The sequence below is a fragment of the Ursus arctos genome, chromosome X (assembly GCF_023065955.2).
Source record: "Ursus arctos isolate Adak ecotype North America chromosome X, UrsArc2.0, whole genome shotgun sequence".
Taxonomy (NCBI): Eukaryota; Metazoa; Chordata; class Mammalia; order Carnivora; family Ursidae; genus Ursus; species Ursus arctos.
This window is the reverse complement of record NC_079873.1, coordinates 40,262,492-40,284,395: the sequence shown is the minus strand read 5'-3', so window position 1 is coordinate 40,284,395 and position 21,904 is coordinate 40,262,492. Positions and strand designations below refer to the sequence as shown.

The following is a 21,904-nucleotide window of genomic DNA, read 5'->3' as shown; positions in this document are numbered from 1 at the left end:
CCTGGGATCATGCCCTGAGCCGAAGGCAGATGCTTAACAAGAGAGCCACCCAGGCGCCCCTCTTTTCGGGTTTTCTATGTGCAGTATCATGTCATCTGCCTTCATAGAATGAATGTGGAAGTTTTCCTTCCTTTTCTATATTTTGAATAGTTTGAGAAGAATAGGTGTTAACTCTTCTTTAAATGTTTGGTAGAATTTGCCTGTGAAGCCAGCTGGCCCTGGAGTTTTCTTAGTGTATGTGCTGCTGACTCTGGACTTCTGTTGGGAGTTTTTTGATTACTGATTCACTTTCCTTGCTGGTTATGGGTCTGTTCAAGTTTTCTATTCCTTTTTCAGGTTTGGTAGGTTGTAGGTTTGTAGGAATTTACCCATTTCTTCCAGGATGTCCAGTTTGTTGGCATATAGTTTTTCATAATATTCTCTTAAAATTGTTTGTATTTCTGTGGTGTTAGTTGTTATTTCTCTCTCATTTGTGATTTTGTTTATTTGGGTCTTTTTTCTTTTTGTGAAGTCTGGCTAGAAGTTTATCAATTTTATTAATTTTTTATAAGATTTTATTTATTTATTTGAGAGAGAGAGAGGGAGAGCACAGAGGAAGAGTGAGAAGGAGAAGCAGACTCCCTGCTGAGCAGGGAGCCCAACGCGGGACTCGATCCCAGGACCCTGAGATCATGACCTGAGCCGAAAGCAGATGCTTAACTGGCTGAGCCATCCAGGCGCCCCTCAATTTTATTAATTTTTTCAAAGAACCAGCTCCTGGTTTCATTGATTTGTTCTGTTGTTTTTTGAAAAATGTCTGTATTATTTATTTCTCCTCTAATCTTTATTATTTCCTTCTTTCTGCTGGCTTTGGGCTTCATTTGTTGTTTTTTACCTAGTTCCTTTAGATGTAAGGTTAGGTTGTTTATTTGAGATTTTTTTCTTCTTGAGGCAGGCTTGTATTGGTATATACTTCCCTCTTAGGTCTGCTTTTGCTGCATTCCAGAGGTTTTGAACCATTGTGTTTTAATTTTCATTTGTTTCTGTGTATTTTTTTTTATTTCTTCTTTGATTTCTGGCTGACCCATTCACTGTTCGGTAGCATATTGTTTAACCTCCGTGTATTTGTGGTCTTTCCAGATTTTTTCTTGTGGTTGACTTTAAGTTCATAACGTTGTGGTCAGAGAAGGTGCCTGGTATGACTTCAATCTTTTTGTATTTGTTGAGACCCGTTTTGTGACTTAATCTGTGATCTATTCTGGAGAATATCCCATGTGTACTTGAAAAGAATGTGTATTCTGCTGTTTGAGATGGAATGTTCTGAATATATCTGTAAGACCATCTGGTCCAATGTGTCATTCAAAGTCGTTGTTTCCTTGTTTATTTTCTGTCCCTTGATGTAAGTGGGGTATTAATATCCTCTATTATTATTGTATTATTATCAATTAGTTTTTTTATGTTTGTTATTAGTTGTTTTATATATTTGGGTGCTCCCAGGTGGGGTGCATAAATACTTTAAATTGTTATATCTTCTTGTTGAATTGTCCCCTTTATTATGATACAGTACACTTCTTCATCTCTTGTTACAGTCTTTGTTTTAAAGTCTAGTTTGTCCAACATAAGGAGTTACTCTGGCTTTCTTTTGACATCCATTTGCATGATTATTTTTTCTCTATCCCTTCACTTTCAATCTGTGTATGTCTTTAGGTCTAAAATGATTCTCTTGTAGGGGGTGCCTGGTTAGCTCAGACAGTAGTCATGTGACTCTTGATCTCAGGGTTGTGAGTTCGAGCCCCACATTGGGTGTAGAGATTACTTAAGAATATAAGAAGTAAAATAAAATGAATCTCTTGTAGGCAGCGTATAGATGGATCTTTTTTTTTTTTAATCCATCTGACACCCTCTGTCTTTTGATTGGAGCATTTAGTCCATTTACGTTCCGAGCAATTATTGATAGATATGTATTTATTGCCGTTTTATTTCTTGTTTTGTCATTGTTTCTGGAGATTTTCTGTGTTCCTTTCTTGTCTTTGTCACTTTTGGTCTTTCCTTTCCACTCAAGACTCCCCTTTACTATTTCTTGCAGGGCAGGTTTAGTGGTTACGTACTCCTTTATTTTTTGTTTGTTTGGGAAACTTGTTATCTCTCCTTCTATTCTTTTTTTTTTTTTTTTTTTAAAGATTTTATTTATTTATTCGACAGAGATAGAGACAGCCAGCGAGAGAGGGAACACAAGCAGGGGAAGTGGGAGAGGAAGAAGCAGGCTCATAGCAGAAGAGCCTGATGTGGGGCTCGATCCCAGATCACCGGGATCACGCCCTGAGCCGAAGGCAGACGCTTAACCGCTGTGCCACCCAGGCGCCCCTCTCCTTCTATTCTGAATGATAGCTTTGCTGGATAGAGTATTCTTGGCTGCAGATTTTTCCAGTCAGCACTTCGAATATATCGTGCTACTCCCTGCTGGCTTGCCAAATTTCTGTTAATAAATCTGCAGCTAGCCTTATGGGTCTTACCTTGTACATTAAGGACTGATATTTTTTAAGATTTTATTTTTTAAGTCACCTCTGCACCCAGTGTGGGGCTCAAACCCACAATCCCGAGATAAAGAGTCACATGCTCTACTGACTGAGCCAGCTGGGTGCCAATAAGGACTTCTTTTGTTTTACTGCTTTTTAGATTTTTTCTTTATCAGTATATTTTGCAAATGTGATTACAATATGTCTTTGTCTTGGCCTGCTTTTGTTGATTTCAGTGGGAGTTCTCTGTGCTTTTTGGATCTAGATGTCTGTTTCCATCCCCAGATTAGGGAAGTTTTCAGCTATTATTCCTCAAATAAATTTTCTGCCTCCCTTTCTCTGCTGCTTCTGGGACTCCTACAATACGAATGTTGTTATGTTTGATGGAGTCACTCAGTTTCCTAAGTCTGTTCTCATGTTGCATAATTCTTCTCTCTCTTTTCTTCATCTTCATTACTTACTTTCCAATACTTTGTCTTCTAGGTCACTAATTCATTCCTCTGCTTCTTCTAACCTGCTGTTCATTACATCAGTTGTGTTTCTAATCTTGTTTATTGCGCTCTTCATCCCTGGTCAGTTTTTTTTAAAGTAGACCCCCCAGTGTGGGGGTTGAATTCATGACCCTGAGATGAAGACCTGAGCTGAGAATCAAACCAAAGGCAGACACTTAACCTTCTGAGCCACCCAGGCACTGCTGATTGATTCTTTTTTAACTTTTTCCTCTCTTTGGCAAGCGTCTTACTGATGTCTTCTATTCTTTTATCAAGCCAAGTGTATTCTTACGATTGTTGCTTTAAATTCTCCATCAAGCATGTTACTTATATCTGTTTCGATTAGATCTCGGGCTGTGGCCTTGTTCTTTGATTTGGGATAATTTCCTTTGTCTTCACATTTTATCTGAGTCTCTGCCTTTTTCTTTGCGGTAGAGAAGCCATTTATGTCTCCTGCTTCTGAAAGTAATGGCCTTATGAAGAGGCCATGTAGTGCCCAGGGCCTGGTGCTTCACAGAGTGTCTCCAGTGTGTGCTGCGTGTGCTCTGCTATTGCATTTTGGCAGCTCTATCCTTCAGGCCAGTCATCTGCAGAGGCTCTCCTGGCCTGGTGTGGGCAGTGTTTGGTCCCTGGCCTGAATGTGGCAAGTTTGAACTAGGTGTACTGTGGTCTGCTTGTGAAATGAGACCTGTCAGCACCTCCACTGGAACCCAGGCCCTGCATAAACTCTCTGGTCGGGAAGATGTGGCGTGGGCCGGGGTTTGTGCTGGTCTCTGGGGGAGGGGCCTGCCATGCCAAGACTGAGGCAAACCTGATTGAGAAGGGAGGTTCCACCTGAGTGCAGGGGCGTGGTGCTTGGTGTAAGCAAGTTGGGTAGCCAGTGTCGGTGTATGCTGTGCCACAGACGACTCTGTGTGTGCTGAGGGGCGGGGAATTGAAATGGCGCTGGCCAGCTGCTTCGTTCCCGGGGAGGCATCTCCATGAGTGCTACCTCTCAGGCATGCACTCCAAGAAGAGTGAATAATCTCCCTGCTGTGTTCCCCAGGCACTGAGCTTATTTTTGTATATGGTCTATGAAAGTTTCATTCTTTTGCGTGTAGCTGCCCATTTTGCATGTAGCACCCATTTAAGAGACTGTCTTTTCTCCATTGTTATATTCTTGCCTCCATTTTCTAGATTAATTGACCATAAGGCATGGGTTTATTTCTGGGTTCTCTGTTTTGTTCCACTGATCTATGTGTCTGTTTTTTCCTAGTACCATACTGTTTTGATTACAATATGTTTATAGTGTAGTTTAAAATCAGGGAGCATGATATCTAGCTTTGTTCTTTCTCAAGATTGCTTTGTCTCTTGGAGATGTTCTGTGGTTCCATATAAATTTTAGGATTATTTGTTCTAGTTCTGTGAAAAATGCCCTTGGTACTTTGATAGGGTCACGTTAAATCTGCAGATTGCTTTTGCCACAGCATTTTAACAATATTATTTCTTTGAATCTGTGAGCGTGGTATCTTTCCATTTGTGTCATCTTCAGTTTCTTTCTTCAGTGGCTCAGGGTTTTCAGAATACATGTCTTTCATGTCCTTGGTTAAAATTAATCCTAGGTATTTTAGGTTTTTTTGATGCACTTGAAATCTGATTGTTTTCTTAATATCTCTTTCTGATCGTTTGGTATTAGTGTATAGAAACACAACAGATTTCTGTGTATTAATTTTGTGTCCTGCAACTTTACTGAATTTATTCTAATAGTTTTCTGATGGAGTCTTTAAGGTTTTTTATGTAATATTATGTCATCTGCCAATAGTGACAGTTTTACTTCTTCGTCTTTAGATGCCTTTTATTTCATTTTTTTCCTGCATACTTATTTTGGCTAGGACTTCCAGTACTATGCTGAATAAACGTGGTGAGTGGACATCCTTATGTTGTTTCTGATCTTAGAGGAAAGGCTTTCTTTTCACCTTTTCACTGTTGAGTGTGATATTAGGTGTGGGCTTGTCCTATGTGGCCTTTATTGTGTTGAGATACCTTCTCTGTATACCCGCTTTGTTGAGAGTTTTTATCATAAATGAATGTTGAATTTTGTCAAATGCTTTTTTTTGGTGTATCACATTGATTGATTTGTGGATGTTAAACCATTCTTGTATGCGTGGAATTAATCCCACTTGGTCACGGGGTACGATCCTTTTAATGTTTTATTGAATTCACTTTGCTAATTAGTTGAGGACTTTTGCATCTAGGTTCATCAGGGATATTGGCCTGCCATTTTCTTTGTAGTGTCTTTGGTTTTGGTATCAGGGTAATGCTGGCTTTGTATAAGGAGTTTCAAAGTGTTCCTTCCTCTTCAAGAGTTGGAATAATTTGAGGAAGCCAGCTTGACCTGGACTTTTGTTTGTTGGGAGTTTTTTGATTACTGATTCAGTTTCTTTTAATTTTTTTTAATTTTTAAAAAAAGTTTTTAAAGATTTTATTTATTTGACAGAGAGAGAGCACAAGCAGGGGGAGTGGCAGGCAGAGGGAGAGGGAGAAGCAGGCTCCCTGATCAGCAGGGAGCCAGATGTGGGTCTCAATCCCAGGACCCTGGGATCATGACCTGAGCCAAAGGCAGACACTTAACTGTCTGAGCCACCCAGGTGCCCCGATTCAGTTTCCTTATCGGTAATCGGTTTTCAGATTTTCTAACTCTTGATGATTCGGTCTTGGAAGAATATGTTTCTAGGAGTTTATCCATGTTTTCTAGGTTGTCTAATTTGTTGGTATATAATTGTTGATAGTATTCTCTTACAATCCTTTGTATCTTTGTGGTATCAGTTGTAATTTCTCCTCGTTTCCAATTTTATTTATTTGGGCTCTCTCTTTTTTCTTGAGTCTGGCTAAAAGTTTGTTGATTTTGTTTATCTTTTCAAAGAACCAGCTCTTACTTTTATTGATGTTTTCTCTTGTGCTTTTAGTCTCTATTTATTTACATTCTGATTTTCATTCTTCCCCTTTTTCTACTAACTTTGGGCTTTGTTCTTCTTTCTTTATTTCCTTGAATGTTAAGACAGATTGTTCATTTGTTGCTTTTCTTGTTTCCTGAGGTAGGCCCATATTGCTATGAACTTCTTTCTTAGAATTGCTTTTGCTATGTCCCAAAGATTTTGGAACATTGTGTTTCCATTTTCATTTGTGTCATGTTATCTTTTTTTTAAAAAGATTTTTATTTATTTTAGAGAGAGAGCACGCATGCACACGTGTGAGTGCGAGGAGGGGCAGGGAGAGGGAGAGAGAGAATCCCAAGCAGATTCCACACTGAGCACAGAGCCTGACTTGGGCCCAGTCTCAAGACCCTGAGATCACGACCTGAGCTGAAACCAAGAGTTGGATGCTTAACCGACTGAACCACCCAGGCGCCCCTCATGTTATCTTTTGATTTCTTTTTGATTTCTTGACTAGTTGTTTAATAGCATGTTGCTTAGTCTCTGTGTGTTTGTTTTTCCAGTTGGGTCTTGTAATTGGTTTTTAGTTTCATACCATTGTGGTGGAAAAGATACTTGATACGATTTCAGTCTTGCTAAATTTATTAAGACTTGTTTTATGATCTAACATGTGGTCCACCCTGGAGAATGTTCCCTGTGCACTTAAGAATGTGTATTCTCCTGTTTTGGGTGGGGTGTTCTGTGTATATCTACTGGGTCCATCCAGTCTCGTGTGTTGTGTAAGGCCAGTGTTTTCTTACTGATTTTTTGTCTGGATGATCTATCCATTGATTTAAGTGAGGCGTTACAGTCCCCTACTGTGACTGTATTGCTGTCTATTTCTCTCTTAATTTCTGTTAATATTTGCTACCTATATTTAGGCACTCCTATATTCAGTGCATAGATATTTACAAATGTCCTAACTCTCTTGTTGGATTGACCCCTTTATCATTGTGTAGTACCGTTGTCGTTTCTTATAGTCTTTGTTTTAAAGTCCAATTTGTCTAAGTATTGCTACCCCAGCCCTCTTTTCATTTCCATTTACATGAAATATCCTTTTTCATCCCTTTACTTTCAGTCTGTGTGTGTCTTTAGGTTTGAAGTGAGTCTTTTGTTGGCAGCATATAAAAGGTTTTTTTTCCCCATTCACCCACCCTGTGTCTTTTGATTGGAGCATTTAGTCCATTTACATTTAATTATTGATAGGTATGTATTTATTGCTGTTTTGTTAATTGTTTTCTGGCTATTTTTGTGGTTCCTCTTTGTTTCTTCTTCTCTTTCTTCCCTTGTGGATTGTTTTCTTTAGTGTTATGTTTAGATTCCTTTCTCTTTTTATGTATTTACTGAAATTTTTTTCTTTGTGGATTACTGTTAGGTTCACATATTACATGTATGTAACAGTCATTTTGAAGTTGACAGTAAATTAATTTCGAACACATTTCAAATCAGAGCTTTATATTTTTACTCTTCCCCCTCAAATTTTAGATTTTTGATGATACATTTTATATCTTTTTATTTTATGTATCCCTTAATTTTTTATTTTATTTTTAAGTAATCTCTGCACACATCGTGGGGCTTGAATTCACAACCCCAAGATGAAGAATCATATACTCTACTGACTGAGCCAGCCAGGTTCCCCTAATTATTTTATTGTCAATTAATTTTACCATTTCTGTCTTTTACCCTTCATACTTGCTTTGTAAGTGGTTGATCCACTATCTTTAATTTTTATTTCCCTTTTGTAGTGGGATTTTTACTTTTGTATGTTCATCTTTTTATTATTTTTAAAGATTTCTTTATTTTTTTAAAGATTTATTATTATTAATAAATAAATATCTTTATTTATTAAAGATTTATTTGGGGGGGAAGAGAGGGAGAGAGGAGGGGCAGAGAGAGAATCATCAGAAAGACTCCCTGCTGAGAGTGGAGCCAGACACAGGGCTTGATCCCAGGACCCCAAGATCACGACCTGAGCCGAAATCAAGAGTTGGATGCCTAACCAGCTGAGCCACCCAGGTGCCCCTGTTAGTTTGGTTGTGTTTTTTTTTTTCCCGTATTAATTAGTACCTTTTCTTCTTAGCTTAGAGAAGTCCCTTTAACATTTCTTGTAAGGCCGGTTTAGTGGTGATAAACTCTGTTAGATTTTGCTTATTTGGAAAACTCTTAATCTCTCCTTCAATTCTGAATGATAACCTTGCTGGGTAGAGAATTCCTGGTTGGCAGTTTTTCCCTTTCCGAACTTTGAGTATGTCATCGCACTCCCTTATGGTCTGCAGTGTTTCTGCCGAAGAATCTGATAGTCTTCTGGGGTTTCCTTTGTACATAATACTTTGCTTTTCTCTTACTGCTTTTGAGATTTTCCCTGTATCCTTAACTTTAACCGTTGTAATTATAATGTGTCTTGGTGTGTTTTCCTTTGGGTTCATCTTACTTTGAACTCTTTGGGATTCTTGAACCTGGATGTCTGTATCCTTCCCTACGTTAGGGAAGTTTTCAGCCATTATTTCTTCAAATAATTTTTCTGATCCTTTCTCTCTCCTACCTCCTGGAACTCCTATATGCAAACATTATTCTGCTTAATGCAGTGCCAGCTGTCTTGTAACATATTCTACTTTTTTAGTTCTTTTTCTTCCTTTGCTGCTCTTTCTGGGTGTTTTCCATTCCTTCTCTGACTTGTGCTTTAATTTCATCTGTTCTGCTTTCAAACCCCTCTAGTGTGTTTTTCCGTTTAGTTATGACTTCTATTTTGTACTTAACATGTTTTTTTCTTTTTTTAAAAAGACTTTTATTTATTTCAGAGAGAGAGTGTGTGTGCATGAGTGAGGGGGAGGGGCCGAGGCAGAGGGAGAATCAGACTCCCCCCCCTGAGCAGGGAGCCCGACCGCTCGATCCAGGGACCCTGAGATGGTGACCTGAGCAGAAGGCAGACGCTTAACTGACTGAGCCCCCCAGGTGCCCCTCTTTTTGTTGCTGTTCTTACTGTGTTTGTCCTTTCTTCTCCTGAGATCAGTGAGCATCTTTATGACCATTACTTTGAAGTCTTTATCGGGTAGGCTGCTAATCTCTATTTCATTAAGGTTCTTTTCTGAGGGTTTGCCTTCTTCTTTGGTTTGGAAAATATTCTTCTGTCTCCTCATTTTGCTTGTCTCTCTGTGTTTGTCTGTATGTGTTAGGCAAAACAGCTACCTCCCTCAGTCTTAGAGGAGCAGTCTTGTGTAGGAAATGTTCCATGTGGCCCCAAAATCTCCCTTGGCCACCAGAGTCAGGCACTGTGTGGGTGTCCCTTATGTGGGCTGCATGTGCATGCTAGCTGTGATGGAGCCGTAGCTGCTGTGTGGGGAGGGCAGGGCAAAGGGCACTTGCCCAGCTCTGCTGTGGCTGGGCTGCTGCATGGGGAGAGTGGAATTCAAGCTGCTTGTCCTTCCACTGTGGCTTGGTCTCTGCAAGGGGAGGGCAGGGCTCAGGGCACTCGCCCTATCCATTTGCAGCTTAGCCACTGTGTGGGAAGGTACGGATTGGGTCACTGACTGCGCCTGCTGGCATCTTGGCCCCTGAGCAAGGAGAATGGGGCTTGGGATGCTCACCTGTCCTCCCTGTGGCTTGGTCTCTGCGAGGGTTGCATGGTGCTTGGGTGCTCACCCAGCCCTATTGTGGCTTGGACGCTGTGCAGGGTGCGTGGGGTGCCTGCCCAGCCCCGTTATGGCATGGGATGGGCCAGCATGCCCTCTGCTGCTAGTAGGCACCAAAAATGGTGCCTGTTGGCTTCATCACCAGCAAATTAGGATGAGATTGCAAACATGCCGTTGGCCAGCACTCCCATCCCCAGATAAAAGTCCTTGTAAGTTCCTATCTCTGTGGCAGCTGCTTTAAAATTAGTAAGTGTGTCTCTTTGCCTAATGGTCTAGGCACTTTTCAGTCTGTTGCCTTTGCACTGGATATCAGGGTGAGTGGGTTTTGCACGTGAGCCTTTAAGAATGGGATCTCTGTGTTCCCTGCATTCTGTGATTCTCCTGGTCTTAATCCCCATTGATTTTCAAAACCAAACATTTTGGGGGCTTTCTGGTACAACCCCCAGGTTGGGGGTTGCTGATGTGGGACACAGTCCCTTTACTCTTTGAGTTCCATATTTTTGTGATATCTTTTGCTTGTGGGGGTCACCACTTTTGCTCTGGGGTCCCATGTGAGGTTCTGTCATTGCCTCTCCTGCCCTTCTCACTGTGGCTCTCTGTCTTTTGCTGTGGCAGTGCTGCTGTTCATCTAGTTCTCAGGTCCTTTTTAGAGGGAAATTACTCTATATAGAGCTGCAAGTTTGTTGTGTCCGTGGAAGGAGGTGATTTCATGGTCTTCCCACAGGGCCATCTTGAACTCCCATTGTGGTTTTAATTTGCAGGGTTTTTTCATGACTAATGATGTTAAATATCTTTCTCTGTGTCTATTTGTCATTTGTTTATCTTCTTTGGTTTAATATCTTTCTTTTGCCTTTTTGTAGTTTTGAGAGTTCTTAATATATTCTCAATACAATTTTTTTTTTTTTTGCCAGAATGTGCTTTGTAAATATTTTCTTTCATTCTGTGGCTTTTTCTTCTCTTAACAGTGTCTTTTGAATTTTGCTGTCCCACCTAAGAAATATTTGACTAACCTAAGTTTAAAAAGATTTTCTCGTGTGTGTGTGTGTGTGTGTCTTTGTGTATTTTTTTTAAGTAGGCTCTGTGGAGTCCAACACAGGGCTTGAACTCATGACCCCGAGATCAAGACCTGAGCTGAGATCAAGAGTTGGACGCTTAACTGACTGAACCACTCAGGCGCCTCTACTATATTTTCTTCTAGAAATTTTACAGGTTTAGATTTTACATTTAGGTCTGTGATCTGTTTTGAGTTTTGAGATTTATATACGTGGAGGTATTTACTGGAGTTGTTTTTGCATGTGTATATCCAATTGTTCTGGCACCATTTGTTGCAATGGAAACTCCCATTTTCTGTCGAATTGTCTTTGCACTTTTGTCGAAAATAGTTTTTAAGCATAAAGATATAAAGTACATTTAATTATACCTGAAATGCAGTTTGTAAGTGTACAGCTTGAGGCATTATCACAAAGCGAACACACCGTGCAGTCACCCCCCAGGTCAAGGTTAGACTAGGACGAGGACCTCCGAATCCCCACTCCTGCCCTCTCCCCATCAGTACCACCCGCAAAGGTCATCACTCTCCTGACTTTTAACATCATGGAGTGGCCTTGCCTGTGCCCTTACCGTATATAAACCGAATCGTGCAGTATGCACTCTGGTGTCTGGATTCCTTTGCTCCTCAGTGCATCTGTGGGAGTCATCTGTGTTGGATCTGCCGTCTGTAGTTCATTCGTTTTCATTACCACACGGGATCCCGTTGCCTGTGCCACAGTTTACCCATCGTGATGTTGAGGGACACTTGAGGTTCTTCCACAGTTTAGTTTTAGAAGTGGTGCTTCTGTGAACATCCCTGTACTTGTTTTCTAGAGCACGTGTGCATGGTTTTCTTTAAGCTGTGTACCTAGAAGTACAATTGCTGGGTCAGAATGTATGCAAATCATGAACTTTAGTAAATACTGTTAAACAGCTTCCCCAAGCAGCTCCGCCAGTATACATTCCTGCTAAGTGTGAGAGTTCTCATCTCAACACAGTCTGATGGCATTTTAGTCTGCTTAATTATAACCGTTCTAGTGGGGGCATGGGAGTGTCTCTGCATGGCTTAAATTTTCGCTTACCTGAGTGCTAATGGGGGTGAGTACGTTTTCTTGTGTTCGTAGGCCATTTGGGGTTTGTTTTTAGTGAAGTACTTATTCACCTCTCTTCTCTGTTTTTTGGTGTCGTGTGTGTTTCTTATTGATTTGTAGGGGTTTTATATGTTCCAGATAAGGTCCCTTTATCACTTCTGAATGTTGCAGATTATCTCCCCATTTAAAGCTTGCCTTTTTACTGTTCTACTTTTAGTTTTTGTTTTTATTTAAATTCCGGTTAGTTAAGCTACAGTGTATTATTAGTTTCAGGTGTGCAGTACAGGGACTCGGCACTTCCGTAGCTCCCCGGTCGGTGCTTGTCACAAGTGCCCGCCTTAATCCCCATCACCTGTTCCACGCATCCCCTCTGGGAACCGGCAGTTGGGTCTCTGTAGCCAAGAGTCTGTTTCTTGGCTTGCGTCTCTCTCTCTCTCGTTTTCCCCTTAACTCATTCATTTTGTTTCTTAAATTCCACATATGAATGAAATCATATGGTATTTATTTTTCTTCGACAAATTTATTCCACTTAGCATAATACTCTCGAGCTCCATCCACGTTGCAAATGGCAAGATTTCGTTCTTTTTTATGGCTGAATATGATTCCATTGTGGATATATACCACATCTTCTTTATCCATTCATCAGTTGATGGACGTTTGGGCTCTTTCCATATTTGGCTATTGTTGATAATGCTGCTGTAAATACCTGGTAGTGCAGTTTTGGGTCATAGGGTAGCTCTATTTTTAACTTTTTGAGGAGCCTCCACACTGTTTTCCAGAGTGGCTGTACCAGCCTGCATTCCCACTGCCCTTTCTCCACATCCTTGCCAACACCTGTTGTTTCTTGCGTGGTTAATTTTAGCCATTCTGACAGGTGTGAGGTGGTATCTCATCGTGGTTTTGATTTGTAGTTCCCTGACTGTTGTACTTTTAGTCTTGTAACATTTATAAATCTTTTCCTTCATGAGTAGTGCTTTTCACATCTTGTTTTAGAATTCTTTCCCTACACCAAGACTATGAAAACATTTTCCTGTACTGTTTTCTAGGCACCTTACTGTGTTATCTTTCACATTAGCTTTACAATTTCTCTGTAGCTGATTTTTGCATATGGTGCGTTAGTGGCAAAATGTGACCCCCCCATAGATATCCAGTAATCCATCTGTATTTATTTGAAAAGATCATCCTCTCCCCACCGCCTTGCAGTGTCAACTCTGTCATAACTCAGGTATCCGTACGGCATTTGGATTCTCTGTCCTTGTGCAGGTACCTCGCCATCTTACGTATATTCTAATACTTATGGAATATTCCATATACTTGATGGAGTAGTTTTTCTGCCCTGCTTTGTGATTTTCCAACAAAGTAGGCATCCTGTATTAAGTCATCATCACGAACTGGGAACCCAGTCAGCGGTTCCCTGCATTTCCTCCTCATCACCCAGTGGTCAGTATTTTAGAGTAACAGGAATGTGCGATTACAGGGACTCGTGACATTCGAGGACGTGGCTGTGGATTTCACCCCGGAGGAGTGGCAGTACCTGAACCCTCCACAGAAGACTCTCTACAGAGAAGTCATGCTGGAGACCTACAGCAACGTGGTCTCTGTGGGTAAGAATGGCTTCCTCGGGTAATTTCGTTGCTTCTGATTATTGTATCTGAGAGAGGGCCTTTGCTTTCTCAGCTTGCAAAACTTGGAAGGTCTCTGAACTGCTTGGAAAGTTGGACATTGAGTTCCGGGGATCCAGGGTGTTTGTGAACTCAAAACCCAGGTGAAATGGTTTGACTTGACCATTAGACCACTGTGTCAAGTGATAGGTCTCTCATGCTGCCCCAGACCCCACCTCCCTCCTTCTCAGAGGCTCTGAAGACCCACGAGGTATCACTGTCATTTCTCATTAGCAGGGCCACAGGCTACCAAACCGGACCTCGTCCTCAAATTGGAGGTAGAAGAGCCATGCCCGGCAGAAACAAAAATCTCCTTTTGGAGCTTTCCAGGTAAGTGGGATTGCCTCAGACGACGGGGACAGGAGGTGCCAGTTTGTCAGCCAGCGGTGAGGACCTCTGAAAGGGCTTTCAGGAATATCTCATGAAAGGTTGTGACCCTTCGATGTTGTTGGACAGGGACATGAATACCTCTGACATAAGACTGATGCCCCTCGCCCCTGTCCCACACCCACCAGACCACTTTCCTTAGGTTGGTGCTCACCCAGAAGTTTCTGCACAGCTCCTTTTCCCTGGTGGATAAGTGTCTTGTAAGCGCCAGTCCCCACCCCCATGCCCTGCCACTTCTCCCATTCTCATTTCTCACTGCCTTATCTGAAGCCAGGCCCACCTGAGTCACAGGCCTGGACACTACCGCTGTAGTTCTGTATTGCATTACCTGTTTCCATTCTGTTTGGATATTCCTGTCAGATTTGCTCTCCTAAAACATCTTGATTATCTTTGTTTAAAAATAGCTCTATTGAGGACGCCTGGGTGGCTCAGTCGTTAAGCGTCCGCCTTCGGCTCAGGTCATGTTCCCAGGGTCCTGGAATCGAGCCCCGCATTGGGCTCCCTGCTCAGCGGGAAGCCTGCTTCTTCCTCTCTTACTCCCCCTGTTTGTGTTCCCTCTCTCGCTGTCTCTTTCTGTCATATAAATAAAATCTTTTTTTTTTAAAAAAAGCTCTATTGACATAGAATTCACAGACCATACTCTTTTTGAAGTATACGAATTCAGCGATTTTTAGTATATTCACCAAGTCATGAAACCATCACCATTATCTAATGCTAGAACATTATCATCACCCCAAAAAGAAACCCTTACCCCTTATCAGTCAGTCTCTATTTCCTCCTTCCCCCATCCCCTGGCAAACACTTTCTGCCTCTATGGTGTGTCCTCCTCTGGCGATTTCATGTGAATGGAACCCTACAAAACGTGGCCTTTCACATCTGGTTTCTTTCACCTGGCGTGGTTTCAAGGTTCGTTCATGGTGTAGCCCGTGTCAGGACTTCATTTCTTTTTGTGGCGGCACGATATTCTGTCGTCCGGATACCCCACTTCTGTTCGTGCATATATCTGTTGATGGGTATTTAGGTTGTTCCCACTTTGGGGTATCATTGAAGCTGCTGTGAACATTCACGTGGAATTTTTTATGGTGATGAATGTTTTAATTTCTTTTGACATATGTACATAGAAGTGGGATTTTCGGACCACATGTTTAGCATTTTGTGGAACTGCCAAATGATGAATGCCCCATTTTCAAAAATTTTTACCCAGAAGATTCTTGCCTGGATCAATGTAGAAGATGGTTGGAGGAAGGGGGAAATTTCTATCCTTCCTTCTCTATTTATAAGTTGGCACTCTTCTCTTACCCCGTCCCATTAGTGAGTGAATTTTAGCATCAGTATGGACTCAGATTTTTATTTTTCAGTATGTTCTAAGGCATTAATGTCTTCTGTCATTAGTCATGTTGATGTTCAAATTGTCCTCAGTTTGTCCAGTAGGAGTCCCTTCGGGCTGGCTCTTCTGTCTCTTAACATGACCCCATCATTCTTTGAGCACTTTCTAGTGCAGAAATACGTTCCAAGTTCACACTGTACTTCCCCTGTTTCAGACTTAGAATGAGCAGCTTCTCCAAGGATCTTCGATTCCCTTTAGTGGGGAATGGTATTGAGCAATCAGGATCTGGGTGCTGAGTGTGCCCATAGCTACTCGGATTCTTGTTTCTCATAACCTACAAATGATTCCCAGCCAGCTTTTTTAGAAATAACTGGTTAATTTGTCTTTTAGTTTCCCACATTCTGGACTTTGCTAAGTATCCTATGGTATTTAACATATTCCTCTGTCCCTTATTTATTTTTTCTTGTAAATTGGTGGTTAGATTTTGAAGTTTGATCAGATTCAGGGTTTCATTTTTTTTCTTTTAGCAAGTTTAGTTCCTAGCTGGTGTGACATCCTTGCATCAGGAGGCATGCAATGCACGGTTGTCTGTTGTCATTACGAGTTCTCAGTGATTATTGCTTATATCTGTTCATTATTGTTTGCAAAATGGTGATATTCTGTCGTTCCTTCTTTGTTGATCAGCTGGGCTGCTTCTCTAAAGAGCGTTGCCTTTCGTCTGTTATTTGCTTATTTGTTAGTCCCAGGAATTCCGTTTCAAGTCATGTAGGTTTTCCCATCTGTTTACCGGTTTAAAAAAATGCGTTGGTTTTGTAGCATCAGTCAAAAGGTGTGACTAATATGTCTTTTATATCAGTATCAATCTTTTGTGTTCTAAGCCATTGCCTTATCCTCCTTATGAATCAAACTGCCCCATCTCTGGCCGGCAGAAACCCCTTCAAATTGGCTCCTGAGTCTTTGGTAGCTTCCGTGCTTTCTGCTGTTACAAGATGTTCCAGGCTCATTTTACATAGTTCCCACCTCTGGCCTGGAATCAGCCATTTCTCCAAGGAACGCTGCTTTGTGGTGGTAGTGTTTTGGGACCACAATTTGGCTGTTAGGGAATTGTTTCAGGGCCTTTTAAAAATTGACAGAGCTAGGAACTATGGAAAAACGATTTTTTAAAAGATTTTATTTGAATGAGTGAGTGAGAGAGCCCGCGCGCGAGCAGAGAGGAGGGGCAGAGGGACACGTAGGCTCCCTGCTGATCGGGGAAGCCCAATGCGAGAGGCTTGAGGCTTGAGCCACGACCCGAGCCGAAGGCAGACGCTCAACTGACTCACCTAGGCACCCCGTAAAAAAGATTTTTAAGAGAAAATATATCATGTATTCAAATTGATACTGCCCCTTCATTTAAAAAAATCAGTATTTCCAAATCAAATTCTGGGCTTAGCTTAGAGGTTTTTAATCTGTTGATCTTACATCTGAGGGTGATATCGTTAGTATTGTTCTGAGGCTGCTGTCGATAGTGGTTCGGATCAGTTGAGGTCATCACGCTGGTGCCATTGAGGATCAGAACTGTTCGGCACTGGTTTGGAGATACAGATGAGGGTATATTGTTATGGAATCCTTTTAAATCCAGTTTTGCTTTATGAATATATAAAATACTTACTTGGTTCCAAAGTCAAATCTAGAAAACAAGGTATATTTAAAGAAGTTCAGCTTCTTTCCTTTCATTTCATTTTCGCCCTTGCTTCTGTAGGTAACCCTTTATTAAAATTTAAAAGTATATTCTTCTCTTGTTTACATGAGCCTATATAAATATGTATTTAATATTTCTTTCCTTAGAAAAATGGTAGCCTACTATGTAGTTTCATTGACCTTTTTTCACTTAACGGTCAAGAGCGTGTTAAATATATTGAGTCATTTCTTTTTATAGTAGTGTAGTGGCTCTTAATCAGAATAGTTGTTAGCAGAGTGGTAGCATCAGTTGTTCTAGAAAACAGCTGAGAGTACTTCCTGTGTGCCGTGCATGCCCCGTTGTAAGTAGTTTAATCCCTGTTAACATATGTAGGTGGGCACTGTTATAATTCCTGTTTCCAGGTGGGAAATAAAATACAAATAGATCAGGTAAGTTGCTGAGGTCATAGAGCAAGTGAATGGTTGGGCCAGGATTTGATCCTGGGCTAGAGAGCTTATGGCCCTGACTATGCTGCTTCTTTTTTTTAATGTTTTTTTATTATATTATGTTAGTCACCATACAGTACATCCCTGGTTTCTGATGTAAAGTTCCATGATTCATTAGTTGCGTATAACACCCAGTGCACCATGCAATACGTGCCCTCCTTACTACCCATCACCAGTCTGTGCTGCTTCTTAACCACCTAACGACGTCCAGATTTAGTAGATGCTTGGTGGAGCTTGGGTCCCATCAGATGTATTTTGTAAAAACTTTTTCTGTGATTCTCATATTCATGCCTAAGAACTAGTTTCTTGCTAATGAAATTAAAGATGTCATAGGAACACAGTTTTAAAATTCAGTATTACTATTGTAAATGTTATCACAATTAAGTCTGAGTGGTAGTGTGAGTAGTTTTTGTACTCTTCCATCCTTCCTGTACATTTAATTTTCATACAAAATTTTAGGAAAAGGTGAAAAACTACAAAAATGATTAAGATTCGGTATATATGCAAAAAGTATTTATCATATTTTATTGACTTCAGGATCCAATTGATTTTAATACATACCACTAAGAAAAATTGCCACCAGCTAATTGATGACATGCCATTGACTGTAAGGTACATCTGGATTCAGAAACGTGTTAAAGTGTGAAATGATACGCGTCTTGCGGTTGATGAAATATGGTATATTTAAGGCAAAGCTTTGCAGCTTTAACTGTCTAAATGGTACAGGTAACTATTTTAGAAATTAAAAATTAAAGTTATCAGAATAAGCTTTGAAAAGACTGAATTGCTTCTTGAAAGTTATCTAGATTTTGAATATAGCAAAATACGGGAGACTAGGCTATGTGGGTGATAGAACATGAGGAAGGGTTTGGCATTAATACAGTCATAGTTTTTAGTGAAAATAGTGTAGACAGGAGCAGAAGGTGGTGTTGAACTGTGAATGCAAGCTTGGATGAATCCAGATCGGGGAAAGATCTTTGAGTTTTTCTTTGTGTTTGTAAGGTTGATTATTCTAGATCTTTCTCCTATTCACTAAGAATGTGGATTCAGGATTGTTGTAAGATTCGAGTCCACTAACCACACTGTTGCATTTCTACTTAGTTAGAAATAGTATAAGTTGTGTACACTTAAGAGTTCATACTGATAAATGAATATAAAGGCTGATAAGGTCCCCAGAGTTGATGGAAATCAGACTGAGATGTCAGGGTAAGATTGTTCTTGGTAACAGAAAGCCTAGCAGGTGGGAGTTTAGTAAAAGAACAGGATTTGACGGTCAAGATCCTCTCTAGGAACTCAGATGAAATGAGATAATAGTATCAGCTTTCATGTGGTAGGGCCTTTTAAAGAAGGTCCATTATGTAATGTTAAGTTACAAACATGGTTTGTTGTACTTCCTTCTAGAAGCAGCCTGTCAAATTCATGAACAGATAGAGAGACAGCACCAGGATGACCAAGATAGATATCTGTTGATGCAAGTTGGATTCCCTGACAAGAAAACAGTTATCACCAAGACTGGCCAGGACTATAATGAATTTGGAAATGTGCTTCATCTGAATACAAACCTTGTTGCTTCAATACAAAGGTCCCACAAACATGAGCCATTTGGAAATAATATGGTGGATAGTTTAGACTTATTTGCCAGAAGTTCTGTAGGGAAGAAACATGATAATGGATGTGCAAAATTATTCTTCCATACGGAGTATGAGAAAACAACTCCTGGAGGAAAGCCCCACGGGTATAAAGAGTGTGGGAAGGCCCTCAGGCGAAAGAAAGGGCTTAGTCTACAGGAGAGAATTAAAAATGGAGAGAAACCCTTCGAATGCACCGCCTGTAGGAAAACCTTCAGCAAGAAGTCACACCTCATTGTACATTGGAGAACTCATACTGGCGAGAAACCCTTTGGATGCACTGAATGTGGAAAAGCCTTTAGCCAAAAATCTCAGCTCATTATACACTTGAGAAGTCATACGGGAGAGCGACCCTTTGAGTGTCCAGAATGTGGAAAAGCCTTCAGAGAAAAGTCAACCGTCATCATACATTACAGGACTCATACAGGAGAGAAGCCTTATGAATGTAATGAATGTGGAAAAGCCTTCACTCAGAAGTCAAACCTCATTGTCCACCAGAAAACCCACACAGGCGAGAAAACTTACGAATGCACTAAATGTGGGGAATCTTTCATACAGAAGCTTGATCTAATTATACATCATGGTACTCATACAGGAAAGAAACCGCATGAATGTAACGAGTGTAAGAAAACTTTCAGTGATAAGTCAACTCTCATCATACATCAAAGGACTCATACAGGGGAGAAACCTCATAAATGTACCGAATGCGGGAAGTCTTTCAATGAGAAGTCAACCCTCATCGTGCATCAGCGAACTCATACAGGAGAGAAACCCTATGAATGTGACGTGTGTGGGAAAACCTTCACCCAAAAATCAAACCTTGGCGTACATCAGCGAACTCATTCAGGAGAGAAACCTTTTGAATGTAACGAATGTGAGAAAGCATTCTCTCAGAAATCCTATCTCATGCTCCACCAGAGGGGTCATACAGGAGAGAAGCCCTATGAATGCAGCGAATGTGAAAAAGCATTTTCCCAGAAATCATACCTCATTATACATCAAAGAACTCATACGGAAGAAAAGCCCTACAAATGTAACGAATGTGGCAAAGCCTTCAGGGAAAAGTCCAAGCTCATTATACATCAGAGAATTCACACAGGAGAGAAACCCTATGAATGTCCCGTATGTTGGAAAGCTTTCAGCCAAAAGTCCCAGCTCATAATACATCAGCGAACACACACAGGAGAGAAACCCTACGCATGCTCGGAGTGTGGCAAAGCCTTCAGAGAAAAATCCACATTCACTGTGCACCAGAGAACTCATACCGGAGAGAAACCCTATAAGTGTGCAGAATGTGGGAAGGCCTTTACCCAAAAATCAAACCTGATTGTACATCAGAGAACACACACGGGAAAGAAAGCCCACGGGAAGGGCTGCAGCCGGAAGGCAAAGCTCATTGCACATTAGAGAGTAGTAGATCGAGGGTGCCTGTTAACGTTCACGGAGGGAAAGTTTCGTCCGTTTAATTAACACTTTAAAAGTACCTTCTGATTTCTGGTTTAAATATGGGGAGTGAAAGTCAGCCTCTTTTCATCTCAGTCTTCACCCAAACACTCAAGGAGCAAACGCGGAAGTGTAATCTCTGTAGCTGACCCAAGGAGCTGGCGGAAACCCGACGAGAGCGCTGCGGGAGGCGGAGGGGATGAAGCGCCAGGGCAGGAGATTTCGAAGCGAACGCTCAAGGCTGCAGGTGCAGGGCCGCGCTGGCGAGGACTCCTAGTTGAGGTTCAGGATCTCCCCCGAGTGTGCGAGGCCAACCACGTCCACCGCGGTAACAGAGGGCACTGGCAGGTGGGAGGTAGGGTATCTCCTAGACCCGTCTGGGGTCTGAGGAGAGACCGGCTGAGGCCTCGACCAGGAATTGCTCAGACAAGCCATATTTGTGGACAGTAGTCTGCACTCATGAGAGGAGCACTCGACAGGGGCTGGAGCAAGAGAAGGGAGGAGTGCTCCTTGTGAAGAATCCTACAGCTGCCCCGGTTTATGGACTCCGGAGAAGTCAAATCTAAAAGAAATACCAAATGGAAAAAAAAACAAACCCAGTTGTAAGAAAAACTCTAATCTGCCTAGAATGTGGCCCCCGTTTCTTAGCGCACATGAACCTCCGGAAACAGCAAGTCCAGGAAAAACTCTTACTCAAATAAAAATGATTCCAAAGTAATGAAAACCACAAAGGCAATGGCTTTTGAGCCCGCAGTTCCACTTCTAGAAATGTATATACTCGTGCATGTACAAACGATGAACACACAGCTATTCACTGGCGCCCTGTTTGTGAAGACGAAAGGTCGGAAGCTGTCCAGACCCTGAAATCCTGGTCTGTTCATACGGCGAGCCTCCTAGGTAGACAGAATGAATATAATTGTAGCGAGCGCTCGGACGTGTGCGTAGTGACGGGGGACGCGCTGCCAAAAGCAAGGTGCAGGGTAGTGACTGATGCGCTACCATTCGCATATGAGAAGAACGAGTTGCAGGTACGTAACTGGGCGTATATGCATCAACTATCTCTGGGATGATACAGGAGAAGCCGAGGACCCTGTTACCTCTGGGAGAGCGCAGGGGAGGTGGGCGGCTGGGGGAATGGAACTGGGAGGGGACAACGGTATGTCTTCTCGTAACTTTGGAAAATTGTGCTCTGTGGCTGTACTACGTTTTCAAGAAATAAAACTTTTTAAAATGAATGGTTCCATTGCGGTGATAATGAAGTTAGTCTAGATACAGGATTTCCTCACATTTAAGGCACGGATGTTCACCGTGGCGTTGAATGTTTTGAGTGAGTCATAAATAGAATCATCTGTCAGAACAACAGATACCCAGCCGGTTCCAAAGGCACGCAGGCCTTGCTTTCCCGAGGGTGCCAAGTAAGGGGCTTCTTAGGTCACCTGGGACCACGTCACGGAAACCTGAAATGATTGAGACTGGAATACATTTCTTAATTTAGTGGGCACTGTGACCTCTGAAAATATCCTGTAATATAAGCCCACTGTTGTCTTTCCATATTTTAACAAAATGATTTACATTATTTCATTTCGTGTTTGTGTGCATGCGTATT

General features: G+C 41.5%; 1 protein-coding gene across 4 annotated transcripts in view; it reads left to right on the top strand.

Annotated features, from left to right (window-relative positions):
* The window catches only part of ZNF182 (zinc finger protein 182), a 42,985-nt gene extending 21,456 nt beyond the window's left edge, over positions 1–21,529 (top strand). For 2 of the 4 annotated variants that reach the window (XM_057311229.1, XM_026513479.4), the window contains 3 exons: positions 13,164–13,290; positions 13,582–13,677; positions 18,629–21,529. In XM_057311229.1, the coding sequence (XP_057167212.1) occupies positions 13,164–13,290; positions 13,582–13,677; positions 18,629–20,262 (1,857 nt within the window). In that variant the 3' untranslated portion in view covers positions 20,263–21,529. The remainder of the gene's footprint in view (positions 1–13,163; positions 13,291–13,581; positions 13,678–18,628) is intronic. The other 2 variants (XM_057311231.1, XM_057311230.1) reach the window with 1 other exon arrangement.
* Positions 21,530–21,904: the final 375 nt, after the last annotated feature.